The sequence below is a fragment of the Myxine glutinosa genome, chromosome 5, assembly GCF_964187855.1.
Source record: "Myxine glutinosa chromosome 5, kmMyxGlut1.1, whole genome shotgun sequence".
NCBI lineage: Eukaryota > Metazoa > Chordata > Myxini > Myxiniformes > Myxinidae > Myxine > Myxine glutinosa.
Genome location: NC_136265.1, coordinates 43261374 through 43279767, shown reverse-complemented (window position 1 = coordinate 43279767; position 18394 = coordinate 43261374). Strand labels below are relative to the sequence as shown.

Genomic DNA, 18394 nt, shown 5'->3' with positions numbered 1-18394 from the left:
AATGTGTCTTGTTAATATAATCATGAAGCACACACTGCCCAGAGATTGCAGAATGACAAATTAATTTGTTCCTCGACCAATCGTGATTACGTCAGATCTGGTTTTTAGAATTTCCTTTTTAAAATTTTGCTTGGTTATGCCTCAATGCTCAACATCATACTTCTGAATTGCACACAAGAACAGCAAATTGTTCCCTCATTGAGTGCGAGCATATCCGTATTATTCATTAAAACCTTTGGGATAATGCTGTCTCAGACTTAATGCTATTACTGAAGCTTTCATTCATGGATGATCCTCATTTTGCCAATAGTTAGTTTTGTAAGATTACATTTCATCTCCCATTTTAATAAACACATTTTTGCCTATTTGCAAGTTTCTCTTTCATCCGCATCGTCTACAAAGCCTTCTTTCTTTGTAGGTAGAAACTCACCTGCATTACCTGTAGTCATCATCTCTTAACTTAAGATCAGTGCTGATTTGGGATACATTTGCAAGCACTCCAAGCGTACTTTTGCTTACCTTGGAGCATCCATGGAACAGCGTGCATTACTGCCTCATTTTCTCCTACCACAGCGAGTCACTCAAATAATGCAATACAAAGGGAATTTGGACTATTTTAATTGATTTGGGAGTGGGCCAAAGTGATGAGAAGCTCAGGTTGGATCTATATAAACGAGACAAGGAGAGGTTCAAGCAGTGGTTACTGAAGCCTCTGGTGTGTTTCACCATGTGGCTGTTGGTGTCGTTTGGGACTGTGGGTCTATGGCTCACAACAGGTGAGAGAAAGAGAGATGGAATATGATGAGGTTCCTTTGAAGGTCCTCATTTGATAAAATTTCAACATGAAGATTTGTGCCTTCAGTCTAAAAATCTGATTAAAAAAAAAAAAATCTAACACTTGGTGTTTAACTTTTGAAGAGTAGCTGAGAAATTATTTGCTGCAGCTGTGAACAATGTTTGTACAATAAACCAGCTATACAAGAATCTAGTAAATACAATATTCAGACCGTATTAAGCAAATAGATTTGCATTTGAAAAATCTCAAAAAACCTAGGGATCTATTCTTAAATTGTTTTCTTTCCCTGCAGTATCGGCGCAAAGCAATTCCACGGTCCCACGTAAGTCGACTCTTTTCTCTACTCTCATCTTCACACGAGTGGTTGTTTTATCAGGACGAAATACCATTTTGTTTACTTGAAGCATTAGGTTTAGCATTTTTATGACAAAAATAGAACGAGACATTTTGCTTTTAATGAAAAAAACCAGCAGCGTTTATATTGTGGTAACTAAAATCTTATATTGTGCTCACAGTTGTATGACTCAGCAATGAGCTTTCTTTTCCAATTGGAGAAGTTTCTTGCAGTTGCAGTAGTGTCTGCTTGGTGTGAGCTGGAAGGATTCATCTGCTCTTTTGCAGTAAGATGAATCTGCGAGGAGGTATACTCTTAGCCAAGGAACTTCTGCCTAAATCACTGACTTTTATCTTTTACAAGCTGAGCAAGAACTGCGCTCCGTATGGAGCATACCTCTGCCCGGCTGAATAGTTTAAGTTTTGTATCCTACTGATCGGTCTGATCTGGATCTGGACCTGAACAAAAATCGAATCTGCTTGTTCCTGTCACCTTACCAACTCATCCACCTACTTTTTTCACAAGTCGTCCACCACGTTTTAATATATCATGCCAAATATCGTTTTTGGTCTTATCGCTGAATGGTGAAGAATCACTTTAAATTTCTCAGATCCAGGTCCGGATCCAGATTTTTACCAAAATCTAATAATTTCGTCCTTGTCACATTCCCAACCTCTCCACCAAATTTTGTCTGAATATGTCCCCAAGTTTTTAAGATGTCCTGTTCGCAAACAAACAGACAGACAAATGAAAAATCGGTCAGAGACCGAGGACTTGCCGGAATGAAAAATATGGTGGCCGAACCATGTGATCGATGACGTCATCATTATTTGTTTTCTAAACTAATTTAGAAATGAAATGCTCAATGATTATGCTCAAGAAATTTCATCTTGATCGGATGAAGTTTTGTACTTCTCGAATTATGACGTCATAATGGAGGCACCTATGACATAATCATTAACATATTTTATTCCCCATGGAGAGTTCTTTACAATGAGCCATGTCTCAATTTTTTCTATTCAGCACTTTCGGAGTTAAAGAGGTGCAAAGTTTTTCGGTTTTTCCAAGATGGCGGCCGAACCACGTGACTGATGACGTCATTAATGGGGCACAGTCTATTCCAGGGCAAGACAAATATGTGTGTAAAGTTTGGCGATTCTACGTGCAACGGTGTAGACGTAGTGTTGCGCACAAACAGACAAACAGACAGACAGACAGACAGACAAACCAACAGATCAACAAACTTGCCGGAATCTTTTCCGGCAAGTAACAGACAGACAGGGGCGAGAACATATCCTCCATCCATCTTTGGTGGGAGAGGTAATAATTTAGGAGGAGCCCCAAATGGCAATGCACCTGTTTCAATGGTGATGCAAAGGCCTCCTATTGGTTGGTGGGTCAAATATCATCCTCTAATTAATATGTTGGTGGACATACTTGGATTTGTGGTTGCAATCGTGGTTGTTGAAACATTTCCTTTTGGAAAAAGTATTGAGATTAGTTGTGCATAAAGATAAGTGCATGCATTGGAAAAATTAAGTTGTGGGCCTGGGATGACAGGATAACCTGGACCTAGAGGTCATGGATGTGGACCTTAGGATGCACTCTCACCTCTGAGCTGTCTAGTCTGGATTTTCATCTTGACCTGGCTATATACTGTCATCCTGGTGTTTCAAGTGCAGAGCGAGGCATCCATGTGTGTGCTGTCCTTCAGATGGGCTTTCTACTGGGTGTCCCATCTGCGGACATTAGTTGGTGGACGTTAAAAACCCACAGTGTCCTTCGTGAAGAGTAGGCGAGCTATCGCCGGCACTCCAGCCAAATTCCTACTCTAACCTTCTAAGGGGTACTGCATCAGCGGCACAGCTGCGCCCTCAGCAAATGATACTACCTGCAGCCATGTGCTGCACAATAAAGCAGAAGAAGAAAAAGAAGAAAAAATATGGTGAGGTTGATGGAGATGTATGTACCTGTAAAATGTTGCATTTTTGTTGTTGTGTCCCACAAACTGAATTGAACATTCTTATTTCAGCCACTGAGAAGATATGCACCTTGTGGAACAAAGGACATGTGCGCAATTTCGATAATGAGGTCTACAGCTTCATATCAGATTGTGATATCCCGGTCTCATCCAACTGTAAAAATGAATACACCGACTTCGATATTTCTGCCAAAAGAGATGAAAATGGTTTGCTGAAATATATCAGGTTTCGCCTGGAAGCTACACTCGTCGTCATCGAAGGGACGGAAATTAAAGTGGATGGAAACTTGTGAGTGAAAAGTGCTTTTGGAAAATATAACTCGCCACCGTGATAACAACCACACACTGCAATTACAATCCATGTAATTTGTTTATTATATTATACATGTATAAATGTTTTCTAACTCTTAAAACAAAGTCTGCCAGTTTTGTGACAGCCCTGCCATTTCCATGACGATGCTTCCAAGGTTAGTTAAAAAAAGTTATACAAACGAGATAGAACAGCGAGGCACACGTAAAACAGTATGATATGATAAGGCTGTATGCAATGGTGAGAAAAAGTGTCTGGACCCTTCATAATCTTCTGTATTTCTGCATAAATTTGACCTAAAATGTGATCAGATCTTCATCTCTGTCCTAATGATAGATAAAGAGGTCCTGATGAAACAAATAGCACACAAAAATCTACTTTTTCATTTGTTTATTGCACAAAATGATCCAACATTCAATTTCTTTCAATGTCGGAAAAAGTACGTGAACTTCGAGGTTATTTAGCTCAATTAAGGGGTAATTACAGTCGGGCGTTTCAATGAGTGGGATGACAATCAGGAGTGAGTTTTGGTGGCCCTGCCCCAGATGAAAACCTTTAACATTGTTCATCACCATCAGAGTTCAGTCTTCACCACACAGTTTTGTGGAAGTTTGTCATGCCCCGATCAAAAGATTTCTGAAGACTCGGAAAAAAAGAGTTGTTGATGCTCATTTGTCTGCAAATGGTTACAAAACCATTTCTAAAGATGTTGAGCTCCACAAATCCAGACAGGCAGATCGTGTACAATTGGAGAAAATTCAACACCATTGAGCAAATCTGCAAGGAAGAATGGGCGAAACTCCCCAAATTCACATGTGCAAAGCTCATGCAGACAGATCCAATAAGACTTGAATCTGTAATCGTCGTCGAAGGCACTTCTACGAAGTATTGACACAGGGGGTTGAAGTATTATCTAAATGAGATATTTCTGTATTTAATTTCAAATGTTTTGTCAAAATTTATATTAAAAAAAAAATCCACTTTAATATTATGGGGTGTTATGTGTCGATCAGTGACAAAAAAATGTCAGTTTAATCAACTTACATTCAGGCTGTAACAACAAAATGTGAAAAAAATATGAAATAAGTCAAGGGGTGTGAATACTTTCTGAAGGTAGTGTGTGTGTGTGTGTGTGTGTGTGTGTGTGTGTGTGTGTGTGTGTGTGTGTGTGTGTGTGTGTGTGTGTGTGTATGTATGTATGTATGTATGTATGTATGTATGTATATATATATATATATATATATATATATATATATATATATATATAATATATTATTATTATTATTTTATTTGTTACATGACAGACATATATGTCTACACACACATAATACAAATAATACATTTGTACATTTTCTGTCAAACATTATATGCTTGTGTATTGAATAATAATAAGGTGGCTTTTCTGACACATTTGTACATGTTTCGTTTGTAGAACCTTTTGAACGCCATTGTACATACCAGTGTGCTTGGTTTTAATGATTAAGTCTAACGATCTTCATCTGCATACTTGTTCACAGAACTAGTCTTCCCTTCACCAACAAAGAAATTTCTATCAAGAAATATGAAAATGGTTTCTACCATCAAATCAAATCCAAGCTGTTAGGCGTGAGCATTTATTGGAATGAAGACTTTCTCACTGTAAGTTTACACCACATTGAAAGCCTTTATGTTATTTTAATTTACACCATTATGAGATGCTGAGGTTGATTTGCTTTTATGGAAAAAATGTTTATGTTATTCAAAACGAAGTAAAATCGACAAATATATTTGTACAAGTATCCTTGAACCGGCAATCATTCAGGAAAGGTCACGTCACCTTTTTCTGAATGCGGATCCTTTGCTTGCACACCACTCGAAAGGCATTATGGCAACGGCACCTGATTGATCATATACATGGGGACTCTGATGTAATGTACTCATATGCCTGTGCTGTGTCCTGGTTATTGGTAGGTTGGTCTGGAACAGAGGCATGCTGGTACTACATGTGGTGTCTGTGGAAACTTTGACGGGAATAAAGATCTCCCTCTCGGTGAGAAGCTCGTCGGACTTTACTGCGTATCTTCTGCTTACCTTGTGGCTGAAACTCCGAGTGTATGAGGAAAGTGAAGAAGGATTTGTTCGGGTTTATCAGTCCATTGTTTGTATTTTTGGTTTCCTTTGTTGCAGATAACAACATTCAGATGAAACTCAACCTCAGAGAAATGGTTTCATTTCAAGATTGCATGATGAATTATGCTTTGAAGCCTCCCTGTGCCAGCTTGCCTTTGGCAAAAGTGAGTATGCCCACCTATAATCTGACAGTATGCCCACCTGTCTGCAATTCAATTCGAGGCAAAATGTTAACTTGAAACATGTGACTGGACCAATAACCATCTGTACTTCAATCCTTCTGGATTCCCTTCTTCTTGTTCTTGTGAAATTTGCAGGAAACAGAATGCACCGAGATTTTCAACACCGCCCTTACCAACTGCCCCAGAGATCTCTTGGTTGAATTTAAGGAAAGGTGTTTGTGGGACCACTGCACTTGTGAAGCACCATCTCGCTGTACATGTACGACGGTTGCTGACTATTCAAACCATTGCAGTAGGGAGTATGAGAACGCAATCGAATGGAGAACAGCAGACTTTTGTGGTCAGTATGTATTTGTGAGTTAGTGAACCCCTTTTGTGTCGTATTCTATTGTGGTCCTCCCTAACTTGATGATTCGTGAAACATCATCTTGTACATTTTTGATATTTCATCCTATTAAGCTCAATACCTTGAGGAATAGTCAAAATCTGTGATTATATATACCTACTAAGTTCAGTTGTGGAACCACATATTTATGGACACAAATAAGGCGGAATTTGGACCCGATCCTCGTGCAATTTGGACCGGATCCTCGTGCAATCCCACCACAGTGCTCCAAACATGCCTCTTCCCTGCCGTCCACGTGCTCCTGGTACCTTCCAAACTTCTTTCCCTTCCCTTCTCTTCCTACTCCTCTCACACTTCCCTTTTCTCATTTTCTATTTTCTCAATTTATACTTAATCGGTGAATAAGTCACAACATGGTCCACATCGTCAGTTCCAGGTTGTTCTAACAATCAGGTTTTGCCACAGAAAGCTTAGTACCCCTATTTCATATTGCTCCATCATATTGTTCTCATTGCATTACTTTTGATTATTTGATTCATTTCACTGTTTTTTATAGTTTCATATCTTCACTGGAATGAAATCAGAAATATCTATCATTGATGGATGCCAAAGTTACAAGTACAAGGAGATGTCCAACAATGCTTTGCTTCCACCTCACAGGTATCACCTGCCCACCAACCATGGAGTACTTGGAGTGTGGCAGACCGTGCATGCAAACATGTGCCAATCCAGTTGGTGAGCTCGCATGCGAGGGCCTCTGTGTACCTGGATGTTATTGCCCTCAAGGTCAGTTGACTGCACAGCATCATGGTTGCACCATAGTTAGTGAACTCCTTTATGAGTTCAAAACTGCTCCAACTTGTGGGGCTGTGGTACCTTTTGAAAGGAAGATGCTGTTTTGTGGCCGCATTTCCGAATGACAGGTGATGACATTAAAAAATGCGAGCACTCTTTGGATTCCTGATAATAACGAGCCTCAGTGTGCAGTCTGACAGGGTGGTTCAGAGGTAGCGCATTCGCCTCTGAGCTGTCTCGTCTGGGTTTGGGTCCTAACCTGACAATAAACTGTTGAACTGTACTTTGCTTTAAGGTGGTTGTATCAAAAAGTCTGCTGTCCTTTGGTTGTGACATTAAGCCGGGTGTCATGTCTGCTGGCATTAGCTGTCTCATCGTGCCTTTCGCCAGGAGGAGGCTTATTGTCTTTCCCAACGTTTTAAAATTCCAAATTCCTGCCAGAACTATCTCTACAAAGTTCAAACTCCGATTTGGGGGCCTTGGCACCTAATCACCCACTTTCAGAGATGTGGTCCGAGGCGGAGCCTGAAATATGGCCACGATAATTCTCAACAACCGTCTTATTGTGCAACCATTTAACATATTTTGTTGATCCTCCTTGTTTTCTAATCACAGTCTAGATCCTTGCTTTGACATATGCCACCAGTTTGTATATGTTAGGTGTGGAATTATCCATCATTCCTTGCATCACACATCCCATATTTGATATTTTTTCACAATTTGTGATGAATGTTATTGAAGCCAGCATTGACATAACACATCCCACATACCCTGCTGTCAGACTGGAACAATGTGGACATGACTGGTCTGCTGTTCCTCCATGGGATTTCGTGGATTGCTTGACATCATAAACTGTACAGATGCTTGCCTACATCGAGATGACAAAAACATTCAGTTGCAGGGTTCTGTTCTTGAAGTGATTGGCGTTGCATATCGGCTATAGTCTACTTCGTGATGACATTCCTCTTGGTTGATTTGGAGACCAATAAGTTGGTTGGAATCTTCCAACTCGAGTTGATCAGTCTGACAGCTGCATGTTAATGTAAAAGTTTATAATGTTTCTTCCTGTTGTATTTTATTTTCAAACCTGTAAATATTTGTTGAGGTTGACATAATGTACTTTTTTTTGAGGGGTTTTTTTTCGTACCATTTACAGACACTGTCTTTTCACCAACTGGAGAGTGTATACCGCTGTCATCTTGCCCATGTGAGTTCGAGGGGATATTCTATGAGACAACGGAGCACCGAATTGACAGCACCAGCGACTGGTAAATGCAAATCTGATATTCTGTTGCATCCCTTCATGTAACATGGAACATGTTACCACAGTCACTTTTATTACTCACCTGGAAGTCAAATAACGTTCAAATGGGCCTTATTAGCCTGACGTCGCGTCTCAGTGCGAGACGGCTGTTTTTTTTAAAAATCGCTTCCATAGAAGATGCTTAGCACGACAAAACTTTAACATCGACATTCTTGGGTAAAATGCCAGGTACATAGAAAAGGTCCCTTTAAATAAGGGTATATGCCATGTGGCAAAGTAAAGAAGAAATCGGAAGAGGTAGGGAGAGCTGTTGAAGGAGTGTCAGAGATTTCAGAATAGCTCGGAGAAAGGGAAGGATGGGGCGGACGAAAGGTTTGATGGTGATTGGGTGAGGCACAATGAGGTGTTATTTGAGGAGGGGGAAGAGCGAAGCAGGAGGTTGGGGGAGATGGAGGTGAGAGTTTGAAGGGGGAAGAAGCGGGGAGGACGCTTTGAGGAGGGGGAGTGAGAGGGGGGAAATGGAGAAGAAATGAGGGTGGGCAGATTTGAAAGGGAGGGGTGAGGGGGAGTTTATGAGGGGAGGGGTTAGGGGGGAGTTTAGGAGGGAAGGGACAAGGGGAGGGATTTGAAATGGATGGGAGATGGCGGAGATTTGGAGGGGAGGGGTGAGGGGGGAGTTTAGGAGGGAAGGGGCAAGGGGGGAGATTTGAAAGGGATGGGTGATGGGGAGGATTTGGAGGGGAGGGGCAAGGGGGAAGATTTGAAAGGGATGGGTGATGGGGAAGTTTTGGAGGGTAGGGGTGATGGGGAAGTTTTGGAGGGGAGGGGTGAGATTGGATTTTGGAAAGTGTACGATTAATGGGAAACGAACAATTATTGCAAAATGAGTTTCTTGAGACCTTCGAGTCAACAATACGTTTAAGGACGCTGGATGGGGGGGTGGAGTGCAGGTGAGTTTAGGGAATGTAGAAAAGAGGAACTGTAAGAGATGGAATTTTTTTTTGGGATGAATAGAATAGACGATGAAAGTGGACATGACGGGCTTTGCATTTTGAGATGCTTTTTGAGCAGACATGGCCATTTTTACACCAACTAAATCGATAAATAAACAATGGACGGTTAATGGTATCCAGACTCTTCATCTAAATTGTGATGCTTATGTTGATATCGATCAAGTGTTGGGATTGAAAAATCAGTGATATGGTTCTCAACCATTTTGGAGCAAATGCCTGAAACAGTAATTATATAACTTGATTGAGGTACAGGCAAAACTAAAAATTCCATGGTACTGCAGTGTCTCATGGGTAAATTTGATACCTCAGGGGTACATTTGACAAGCTATAGGTAACCTTCAAGGTAAAATGGTCACAAACCTTTTCTCCTGGTGGTGACCAAACCATTTGCCTGAGAAGTCAGTTTTTTGGGCATACTGGCAGTCCTAACGGAATGAATTCATTATTTCTTGCAGTGAATGTGTCAATGGTCAGTGGTCTTGCAAGAGCTTCAAGCAAATCTCTTTGTGCTCTCTGGAAGGAAATGTCCATCTTACGACCTTTGATCACACAAGCTACAACGTTTTTGCAGAGTGCAAGTTTACCTTTGCTTCGGTAAGTTTTATGATAACAATGTCAATAATCATGGGAATATCATTCATGATAGCAGTAATACAACATACAATGCCTTCAGAAATTATCAACACCCCTTCACTTTTTCACATTTTGTTGTGTTAGACTGAATTTAAAATGGATTATATTTGAAAATTTTGTCACAGATCTACACAAAATACCTCGTAATGACAAAGTGAAAACATGTTTTTAGTAATTTTTACAAAATAATTGAAAATGAAATGCAGAAGTATCTAATTTCCATAAGCATTCAGCCCCCTGAGTCAATATTACCGAGAAGTGCCTTTGGCAGCGATTACAGCTTTGAGTCCACTTGATGATGTCTGCATTAGCTTTGCACATCTGGATTTGGGGAGTTTCTCCCATTCTTCCTTGCAGATTTGCTCAAGCTCTGTCAAGTTTGATGGGGAGTGTCAGTGAACACCAATCAAGTCATTTCACAGATTCTCAATGGGATTCAAGTCTGGCCTTTGGCTGGTCCATTAAAGGACTTTCACGTTTTTGTTCCGAAGCTTTTCCATTGTTGCTTTGGCTGTATGCTTGCAGTCATTGTCCTGTTGGAACATACATCTTCACCGTAGTCTCACGTCTTTTGCACTCTGAAACAGGTTTCCTGAAGGATTTGCCTGTATTTGGCTCCATTCATTGTTTCCTCTATCCTTGCATGTCTTCAAGTTCCTGCCGCTGAAAAACATCCCCAAAGCCTGATGTTGCCAACACCATGCTTCATGTTGGGGATGGTGTTAGATACTTAGGCAGTTAAGACCGAAAAATAGGGCGTATCGTTCATTTTTTCAGGAAAGCACCAAATTTGGCACAGATGTAGTATGGACCTATACAATTGTTTTCCTGAGGGGCGCCCAAAAATTCAGAACTCCTGGTGGCTGCCATATTGAATTTCAACATGACCGCCCTCTGTGACCTATTTCCCTCAATACCTTCTATACTATGAGCGATAACACCACAGTTCCAGTGTCTTACCCCATGTTTTCATGGTCTCTGAATCCAATGGGATCAATTGCATAAAGATTGGCATCCATCATCTTTAATTTCAAGATGGCCGCCATGGTGTTTCCATTTTCCTTGAATCTCTCATAGTATTTTAGGTAAAATTTCAATTCCAAGTCATACACATTGTTTTATTGGTCTATGATAACAATGGAATGGTATTAATTAATCAAAGTTACACACAGTTGCAGTTTTAACTTAAAATATTGTGGGCACTTGAAAGGTGGAGGCTCTCGCACAGACGCGTAGTACTACAAGCACTGTCCATCGCAGTCACATAGTGATGTGCAGGGCAGATTTGCCCTGGAGCATTTACAGTTGCCTTTACAGGCCGACTTACAATGGCAGCTTGTAAGCTCTGAACATGCCTCCTGTATCAGTGGTATTGTGGTCCAAATTGGTGTCCAAGAAGTCCCTGTTTTCATCCAGCCCCAATCAGCTGGTGATGGAAGTTCTGGGTAGGGCACAAGTGCCCGACTCCATATGTGTCCAGCCTGAAAACATGCACGTTTTAGGTGTTGTTCGAAGGCGTCTGCTTTTGGGGGAATGTGATCAATTGTTCTTGCCTTCTTCGTGAACAAGTGTCGGCGCATGTCATTCACTGTCTTTATCTCGGTAGTCCGGTCATAGAGGATGGCAACATATCTTTCTATGCTCTGTAGTTCCATAGTAATAGCGTCCACAGATGGCCTATAAACGAGAGCATGAAAGGTCTGCGTGATGCTGGGGTATGCCTCCCAAGCCCTCCAGGCTGTCTTTTTCCCAATTTGGGCAAAAAATGACACTGTGTCGCAGCCAGTGAAGGCATGAAATAATGGCAAAGACTCGGACTTCCTGCGGCCAAGGCCGGTGGCAATTTTATGGATGGCAAGGTAGCGGTAGCTTTTACCAGTGACAATTTGGTGCTTTACCAGTGCCAATTAACGCCAGGGGGGTTGTCTCAGCCTGTCATTCTTCCGAGGTCGGCTAATTGAGTACCAGTTCACTGGTAATTCCCTGTTTGTCGTTAAAGGCGACAAACAGGGTTGGCGTCAGGAAGGGCATCCGGCCGTAAAACATTGCTTCAAAAGGGGACCAAAAAACAACAACAACCACGGTTCCCGAAAAAGGCCAACCCCCGCTTTGCGGGGAAAAATGGCCTCTAAAGGTGGTTATTATATATATTTATTATTAATGGCAATCCAGAGTTCCTCCACACCGTGTGACTGGTAGGTAAAGTAGTGTGCTATTGCCAAGACCACAATATCAGAATCTACAGTTCGAATCAATACCCGTTTTCTCCCCTTTTTAATGGCATCCAGGACATTTTTTTGGATTTTTTGAATTTTCAGAATTTTTGGGAGCCCCTCAGGAAAACAATTGTATAGGTCCATACTACATCTGTGCCAAATTTGGTGCTTTCCTGAAAAAATGAACGATGCTTCCTCTTAACTGCCTAACTAAGATGGGTGATGAGCTATGCTCGTTTTTCGCCAGACATTATTGCACTTTGTATTCAGGCCAAAGAGTTAAATTTTCATCTCATCAGACCACATAATCTTTTGCCTCATGTTCTTGCAGTCTTTCACTTTCCTTTTTTCAAACTCCAGGCATGCTGTCATGTGCCTTTTTCTCAGAAGTGGCTTACGTCTGGCCACTGTCCCACAAAGCCTCGATTTGTGAACTGCTGCAGAGACTGTTGTCCTTCTGGCAGGACTTCCCATTTCAGCCAAGGAACTCTGTAGTTCTGTCAAAGTGGTCATTGGGTTCTTGGTCACCTCCCTGACCAAGGTCCCTCTTGCCTGGTTGCTCAGTTTGGTTGGGTGGCCAGCTCTGAGTGAGTTGAAACCTCTTTTATTTGTTATTTTTCATGCTAAGATGTGTTAAGATTTGTTAGAGATGTGCATGGAAGAAGTGAACTCCAAGACTCCAAGGTGAACTCCAAGAGTCTGTTTAGTTCCACATTCTTTATATTTCCTAATAAAGGAGCTCACTGTGCTCTTGGGAACCTTCAACACTCTAAAAAATGTTTTATACCCTTCCCTGTGTCTGTGCCTCTTCACAATTCTATCTTGATAGAGAGAGTTTCATGATAGAGTTTCTGCTCTGACATTCACTGTCAACTGTGGGACCTCATATAGAAAGATGTTTCTTTTTAAATAATGTCCATTGAATTGAATTGGCCACAGGTGAACTCCAATCAAGTTGTAGAGACATCTCAAGGATGAGCAAATGAAATTGGATATACCTGAGGTCAATTTGGAGTGCCACAGCAAAGGGGTTGAATACTTATTGATTCACGACATTTCAGCTTTTCATTTTTAATTACTTTGTAATAATTTCTTCAATGTTTTTTTCCACTGACGTTATGGGGGTATTATGTTTTAGTCGGTGACAAAAAAATCTCCATTTAATCTATTTTAATTCAGGCTGAGACACAAAAAATATGAAAAAGTCATGGGGTGTGAATACTTCATGAAGACACTATCTGTGCTACGTAATTGTAACAATAACGAGTTCTGGTGGTTAAAGTAGACGTGGCATCATTACCACTGCCACAGACCCACCTAAACAGTCCTGAGAGGTTCTGAGCTTGAGTTGAAACCTCTTTTATTTGTTATTTTTCATGCTAAGATGTGTTAAGATTTGTTAGAGATGTGCATGGAAGAAGTTTCGGGAACTGAGTGGCATGCTGATGAGGAGGGAAATGTCGTTGAAATAGAAGGGAAAGGTGTATGCTGCATGTGTGAGAAGTGTTATGATTTATGGGAGCGAGAGATGGGTATTGAACGTAGAGCAGCAACGAAGGCTGGAAAGGGTGGAAAGGCGAATGGTTCGGTGGATGTGTGGAGTATCGTTGTGAGAGAGGAAGACAAATGATTAATTGCGAAAGATGATGGGAATAGAGCCTGTGATGGATGCTGTGAAGAGAAACAGTTTGCGATGGTTTGGTCATGTGTTGAGGAAGGATGAAAGTAACTGGTTGAGAAGAGTGATGGAAATGAATGCAGAAGGAAGTCGAGGACGGGGAAGACCGAGAAAGACTTGGCTGAAGGTGGTGGAAGAATAAATGCGGGCATGGGGGTTAACAAGGGGAGATATATAAAATAGGGCAAAATGGAAAAGATTGTCATGGGGCCCGCAAGGCTAACCCCCTGCTCTAGCAGGGAAATTGGCCGTAAAATGCCTGTTGTTGTTGTTGTTATTATTTCATGCTAAGCTAAGGATCCTGCCAGTGCTTGTGTCACAAAATTTTCTTGTAAGCATTATTTTATTTGAGTATCTAGTAACAGTAATAGTAACGAGAACTGCCACTTCATAACTGATGGCAGTGAGGACCGGTTTCCTCCACCTTCCCACTTTCATACAACCCCACTTTCATTGGACATGCTTTGATACAACCCCGCTTTCATACAACCCAGCTTTCATTGGACATGCTTTGATACAACCCCGCTTTCATACAACCCCGCTTTGTTACAACCCCGCTTTCATACAACCCAGCTTTAATTGGACATGCTTTGATACAACCCCGCTTTCATACAACCCCGCTTTGTTACAACCCAGCTTTCATTGGACATGCTTTGTTACTACCCCGCTTTCATACAACCCCGCTTTGTTACAACCCCGCTTTGTTACAACCCCGCTTTGTTACAACCCCCGCTTTGTTACAACCCCGCTTTGTTACAATCCCGCTTTGTTACAACCCCGCTTTGTTACAACCTCGCTTTGTTACAAACCCGCTTTGTTACTACCCCGCTTTGTTACAACCCCGCTTTGTTACAACCCCGCTTTGTTACAACCCCGCTTTGTTACAACCCCGCTTTGTTACTACCCCGCTTTGTTACAACCCCGCTTTGTTACAACCCCGCTTTCATACAACCCCGCTTTCATACAACCCCGCTTTGTTACAACCCCGCTTTCATACAACTCCGCTTTGTTACAACCCCGCTTTGTTACAACCCCGCTTTGTTACTACCCCGCTTTCATACAACCCCGCTTGCAACCCCGCTTTCATACAACCCTGCTTTGATACATCCTCGCTTTGATACAACCTTGCTTTCATACAACCCCACTTTCATCACAACTAAACCGACACCGAAAAGTCACATGGCTGGAGAAGATATATTGTAGAGTTTCTTCTTCCTCACAAAATAACAACTTCTTCCTTCCCAACCGTACAACCAATCATATTCAAGTTTTATACAATTATTCCACTTGACATCTTCTACAGGACTTTAAAGTTTCACGTCGATCAATGAAGCGGTTCAGGAGATAAAAGTTTTTAAAGATTCCCATTGAATTATTTATCGCTGCCAAACCATGTGACCTTTCGCAAATTCCAAAAGGTTATTTTAGCACACAGACATGGGGAACATATGTTTGAAGTTTCCACTCGATATGATCAACAATGAGGGAGCAGGTAGGTTTTAAAGGTTTATGCTTCAAAAAATCACAGCTCCCAAACCATGTGACCTACGACGTCACAGCTCCTGAAGTTTTTTGTTTGTCATGGGTACGTGGTCATGCATGTAAAGTTTGGCCTCGATCTGTTCAGCCGTTTTGGAGCAAAAAGGGTTTTTGGTGGTTTTTAAGGCTTTTTCTCATAAAACAATATGGCGGCAGAACCACGTGACCTATGACGTCAATATTTTTTCCTGCATCAATTTATCTCTAGATGATGCTCAAGAAATTTCATCCTGATCGGATTAAGTTTTGTACCTGTCGAATTATGACGTCATAATGGAGGGACGTATGACATAATCATTCACATGGCTTGTTCTCCATGGAGAGTTCTTTACAATGAGACATGTCTCAATTTATTCTGTGCAATGCCTTTTTAGATATAGAGGTGCAATTTTTAATTTTTTTCCCAAGATGTCGCCCGTACCATGTGACCTATGATGTCATAATTACCCTTAAAACATTCTACAGGCCGATGCGCTCCAAGGTGAAAATTTCCTGTCAATCGGTCCAACTTTTACAGAGAAAATGATTTTTAAAGGAAATAAATCCAAAAAATGGCAGTGGCACAATCAGTTAGATGGCCTGAGAAGAAAAAGTTTTGCGTTTCTTCTTCTTCCAACAATAACGAATTCTGACTTCCAGACCGTAGAACCAATCACGTTGAAATTTTAAACACTTATTCCCCATGATGACAGCTACATTATATTAAAGTTTCAGGTCAATCAATGCAGCGGTTCAGGAGATAGAAAGAGGAGATAGGTTTTAAAGTTTATGCTTAAAAACGTCATAGCTCCCAAACCATGTGACCTACGATGTCACAGCCCCAAAACTTTTGCAGGGCTCTTTAGAATGAGCCAAGATTCAATTTTTTCCATTGAGCCGTTTCGGAGATATGGAGGTGCGCATGTTTTCGGTTTTTCGAAGATGGCGCCCATATCACGTGACCCATGACGTCATAATTAGCAGTAAATAATTCTCTAGGTCTAGCCATTGACTTGGTGAGAATGTTGTGCCAATCGGACCAACGGTTGCAGAGACCAATGGTTTAAAGTTTTCGGACTTGAAAAACAGAGGTGGAAGAAGAAGAAGAATAAACTACAGCAAAAACCACATAATATGTCGAGGAAACCTAATAATAATACTATTGCAAAATGTGGGGTGAGGTTGCACGAGACCCCCTCCCCACCCACCTTTCTGTGTCACCTTCTCAGTCCTGGTTGAATTGTCAGTATTGTGAATGGTTGCACCAGAGAGCTCTTTTGCAGATGATTATAGCTGTCAATTTCAAATGAAAATGTTCAGTAAACTGAACAAAAGGACTGAGTAGGATGGGAATGTACCTCCGGTGTATGTCGTGGTGGTGTTTTGGGAGGTGGGGGAGAAGGTCTTTCCTCACCTTTACTTACAGAGGCATATTGTCCCACCTTCTTCCATATTATCTTTTAATTGATGGATGTGGGATCACCTCTGAGATGTGTGAATGCTTTGGCAGGCGAGGAGCTGGGTGATAGAAATCTCAACCGTGTCATGTGGTCCAAGGAGCACACAGACATGTCTGTCAGGAGTCACATTCTCTACTCTCACGGTACGAAAATCTTCCTCCATTGGTCGTGTTCCTGAGATATTCCCCGTCACAATGCTTGTTTGTATTATTCGCTATATAAATACTGGTGTGTGTGTGTGTGTGTGTGTGTGTGTGTGTGTGTGTGTGTGTGTGTGTGTATGTGTGTGTATATATGTGTGTATCTGTGCATGTGTGTGTGTGTGTGTCAGTGCCAATAACTCTTGGCATGTCGTGGAGTAGTTTGGCTTCCTGGTTAAGTAAATGCAATCTCAGTGGGGATTCCTGTCTGTCAGGCTAACCCGAGCTCCTAAAATAACTATAGCCAGGTACATTTATTCACATTATACCTTGTGTTTGTGCTGAAACGAGACTGTTTGACAGAAGTTGCAATATTACCTTATTCCTCTGTTCTGCAGACGAATTTTGAATTCCGTGATAAAGGTGTCTTCACTTTGGACCTTCAGGTACCTTTGCCTTACGAAGCAGGTAAGAAGTACAACCATTTATCAAATAATATATTAAAGCCTTCATGGAGCCAAACAGATTCTCATTATCTGACTTTATTTGTCTCACCCCAAATGGGATGCGAGACCATTGCAATCCTTCCTAATCCCTCCCCCCGCACCCCCCCCCCCCCCCCCCCCCCACGTGTGTGTGTGTCGATATGTGTCTATATATTTTCACTTCAAAAATGGTTTTCTTACAACATCTTGTCAATCGCTGCAAACTTTAAGTGTTATTGGGGGGGGGGGGGGGGGGGGGGGACTCCACATGTAGAATAATATATTACTAACTCTGACATCATCGGTCACATGGCATGGCAGCCATATGTGATTAACCACCTTTAGAGGCCATTTTTCCCCGCAAAGCGGGGGTTGGCCTTTTTCGGGAACCGTGGTTGTTGTTGTTTTTCGGTCCCCTTTTTGAAGCAATGTTTTATGGCCGGATGCCCTTCCTGACGCCAACCCTTTTTGCCGCCTTTAACGACAAACAGGGAATTACCAGTGAACTGGTACTCAATTGGCCGACCTCGGAAGGATGACAGGCTGAGTCAACCCCCCTGGCGTTAATTCAGCAATCGACCGGGATTCGAACCCAGGATGCTTGGAATCCTAAGCCGGCACCCTAGCCGCTAGCCCAACACCAGGGTCAATTTGGACATCACCATATGTGATTAAAGGAAACAATTTGGACATCATTTTCTCCAAAACCACTCGATTAATTTTTTTTTACCTGCCATTTGTCCTCACCTCCCCTGATGGCACATAGGGTGATAACGATGAAGTCATCGGTGAAGTGGTATTCCAGCCATAATTGGTTGAATTGAAATTCTTCACCGAAATATCTGAATCTTCACATATCTGATCTTTGACCCAATGTGAGAGAAGAATTAAATTTCTGATATTCATAAAACATGCCAAGAAATTATGACAGAATAGGGTGCATGGATGATGCAGGTGTCTGGGCCGTAATAGCTGTGGGCAACTCATGTAAAATGGTCCATTGTAGATACTTGTATGAACGGCTCTAATTTCTCAGGAAAAAAGCCGTTTCAATGATAATTTGTTTCATTTAATTTGCTGATGGTGGGAAATAGTATAATTTCCCAGGCACTCTCACGGTATTCCATCGGTTTC

The 18394-nt window shown here is 41.6% G+C and overlaps 1 protein-coding gene across 1 annotated transcript in view; it reads left to right on the top strand.

Annotated features, from left to right (window-relative positions):
- Nucleotides 1-711: 711 nt before the first annotated feature.
- Nucleotides 712-18394, top strand: part of LOC137428642 (mucin-6-like) — a gene marked incomplete at its 3' end in the record, with an annotated part of 41464 nt that continues 23781 nt past the window's right edge. The window contains exons 1-12 of the mRNA XM_078777282.1: nucleotides 712-776; nucleotides 1089-1118; nucleotides 3163-3400; nucleotides 4939-5059; nucleotides 5372-5450; nucleotides 5588-5694; nucleotides 5848-6052; nucleotides 6719-6844; nucleotides 8010-8121; nucleotides 9586-9724; nucleotides 16686-16778; nucleotides 17174-17243. Of these exons, the coding sequence (XP_078633408.1) occupies nucleotides 728-776; nucleotides 1089-1118; nucleotides 3163-3400; nucleotides 4939-5059; nucleotides 5372-5450; nucleotides 5588-5694; nucleotides 5848-6052; nucleotides 6719-6844; nucleotides 8010-8121; nucleotides 9586-9724; nucleotides 16686-16778; nucleotides 17174-17243 (1369 nt within the window). The remainder of the gene's footprint in view (nucleotides 777-1088; nucleotides 1119-3162; nucleotides 3401-4938; nucleotides 5060-5371; nucleotides 5451-5587; nucleotides 5695-5847; nucleotides 6053-6718; nucleotides 6845-8009; nucleotides 8122-9585; nucleotides 9725-16685; nucleotides 16779-17173; nucleotides 17244-18394) is intronic.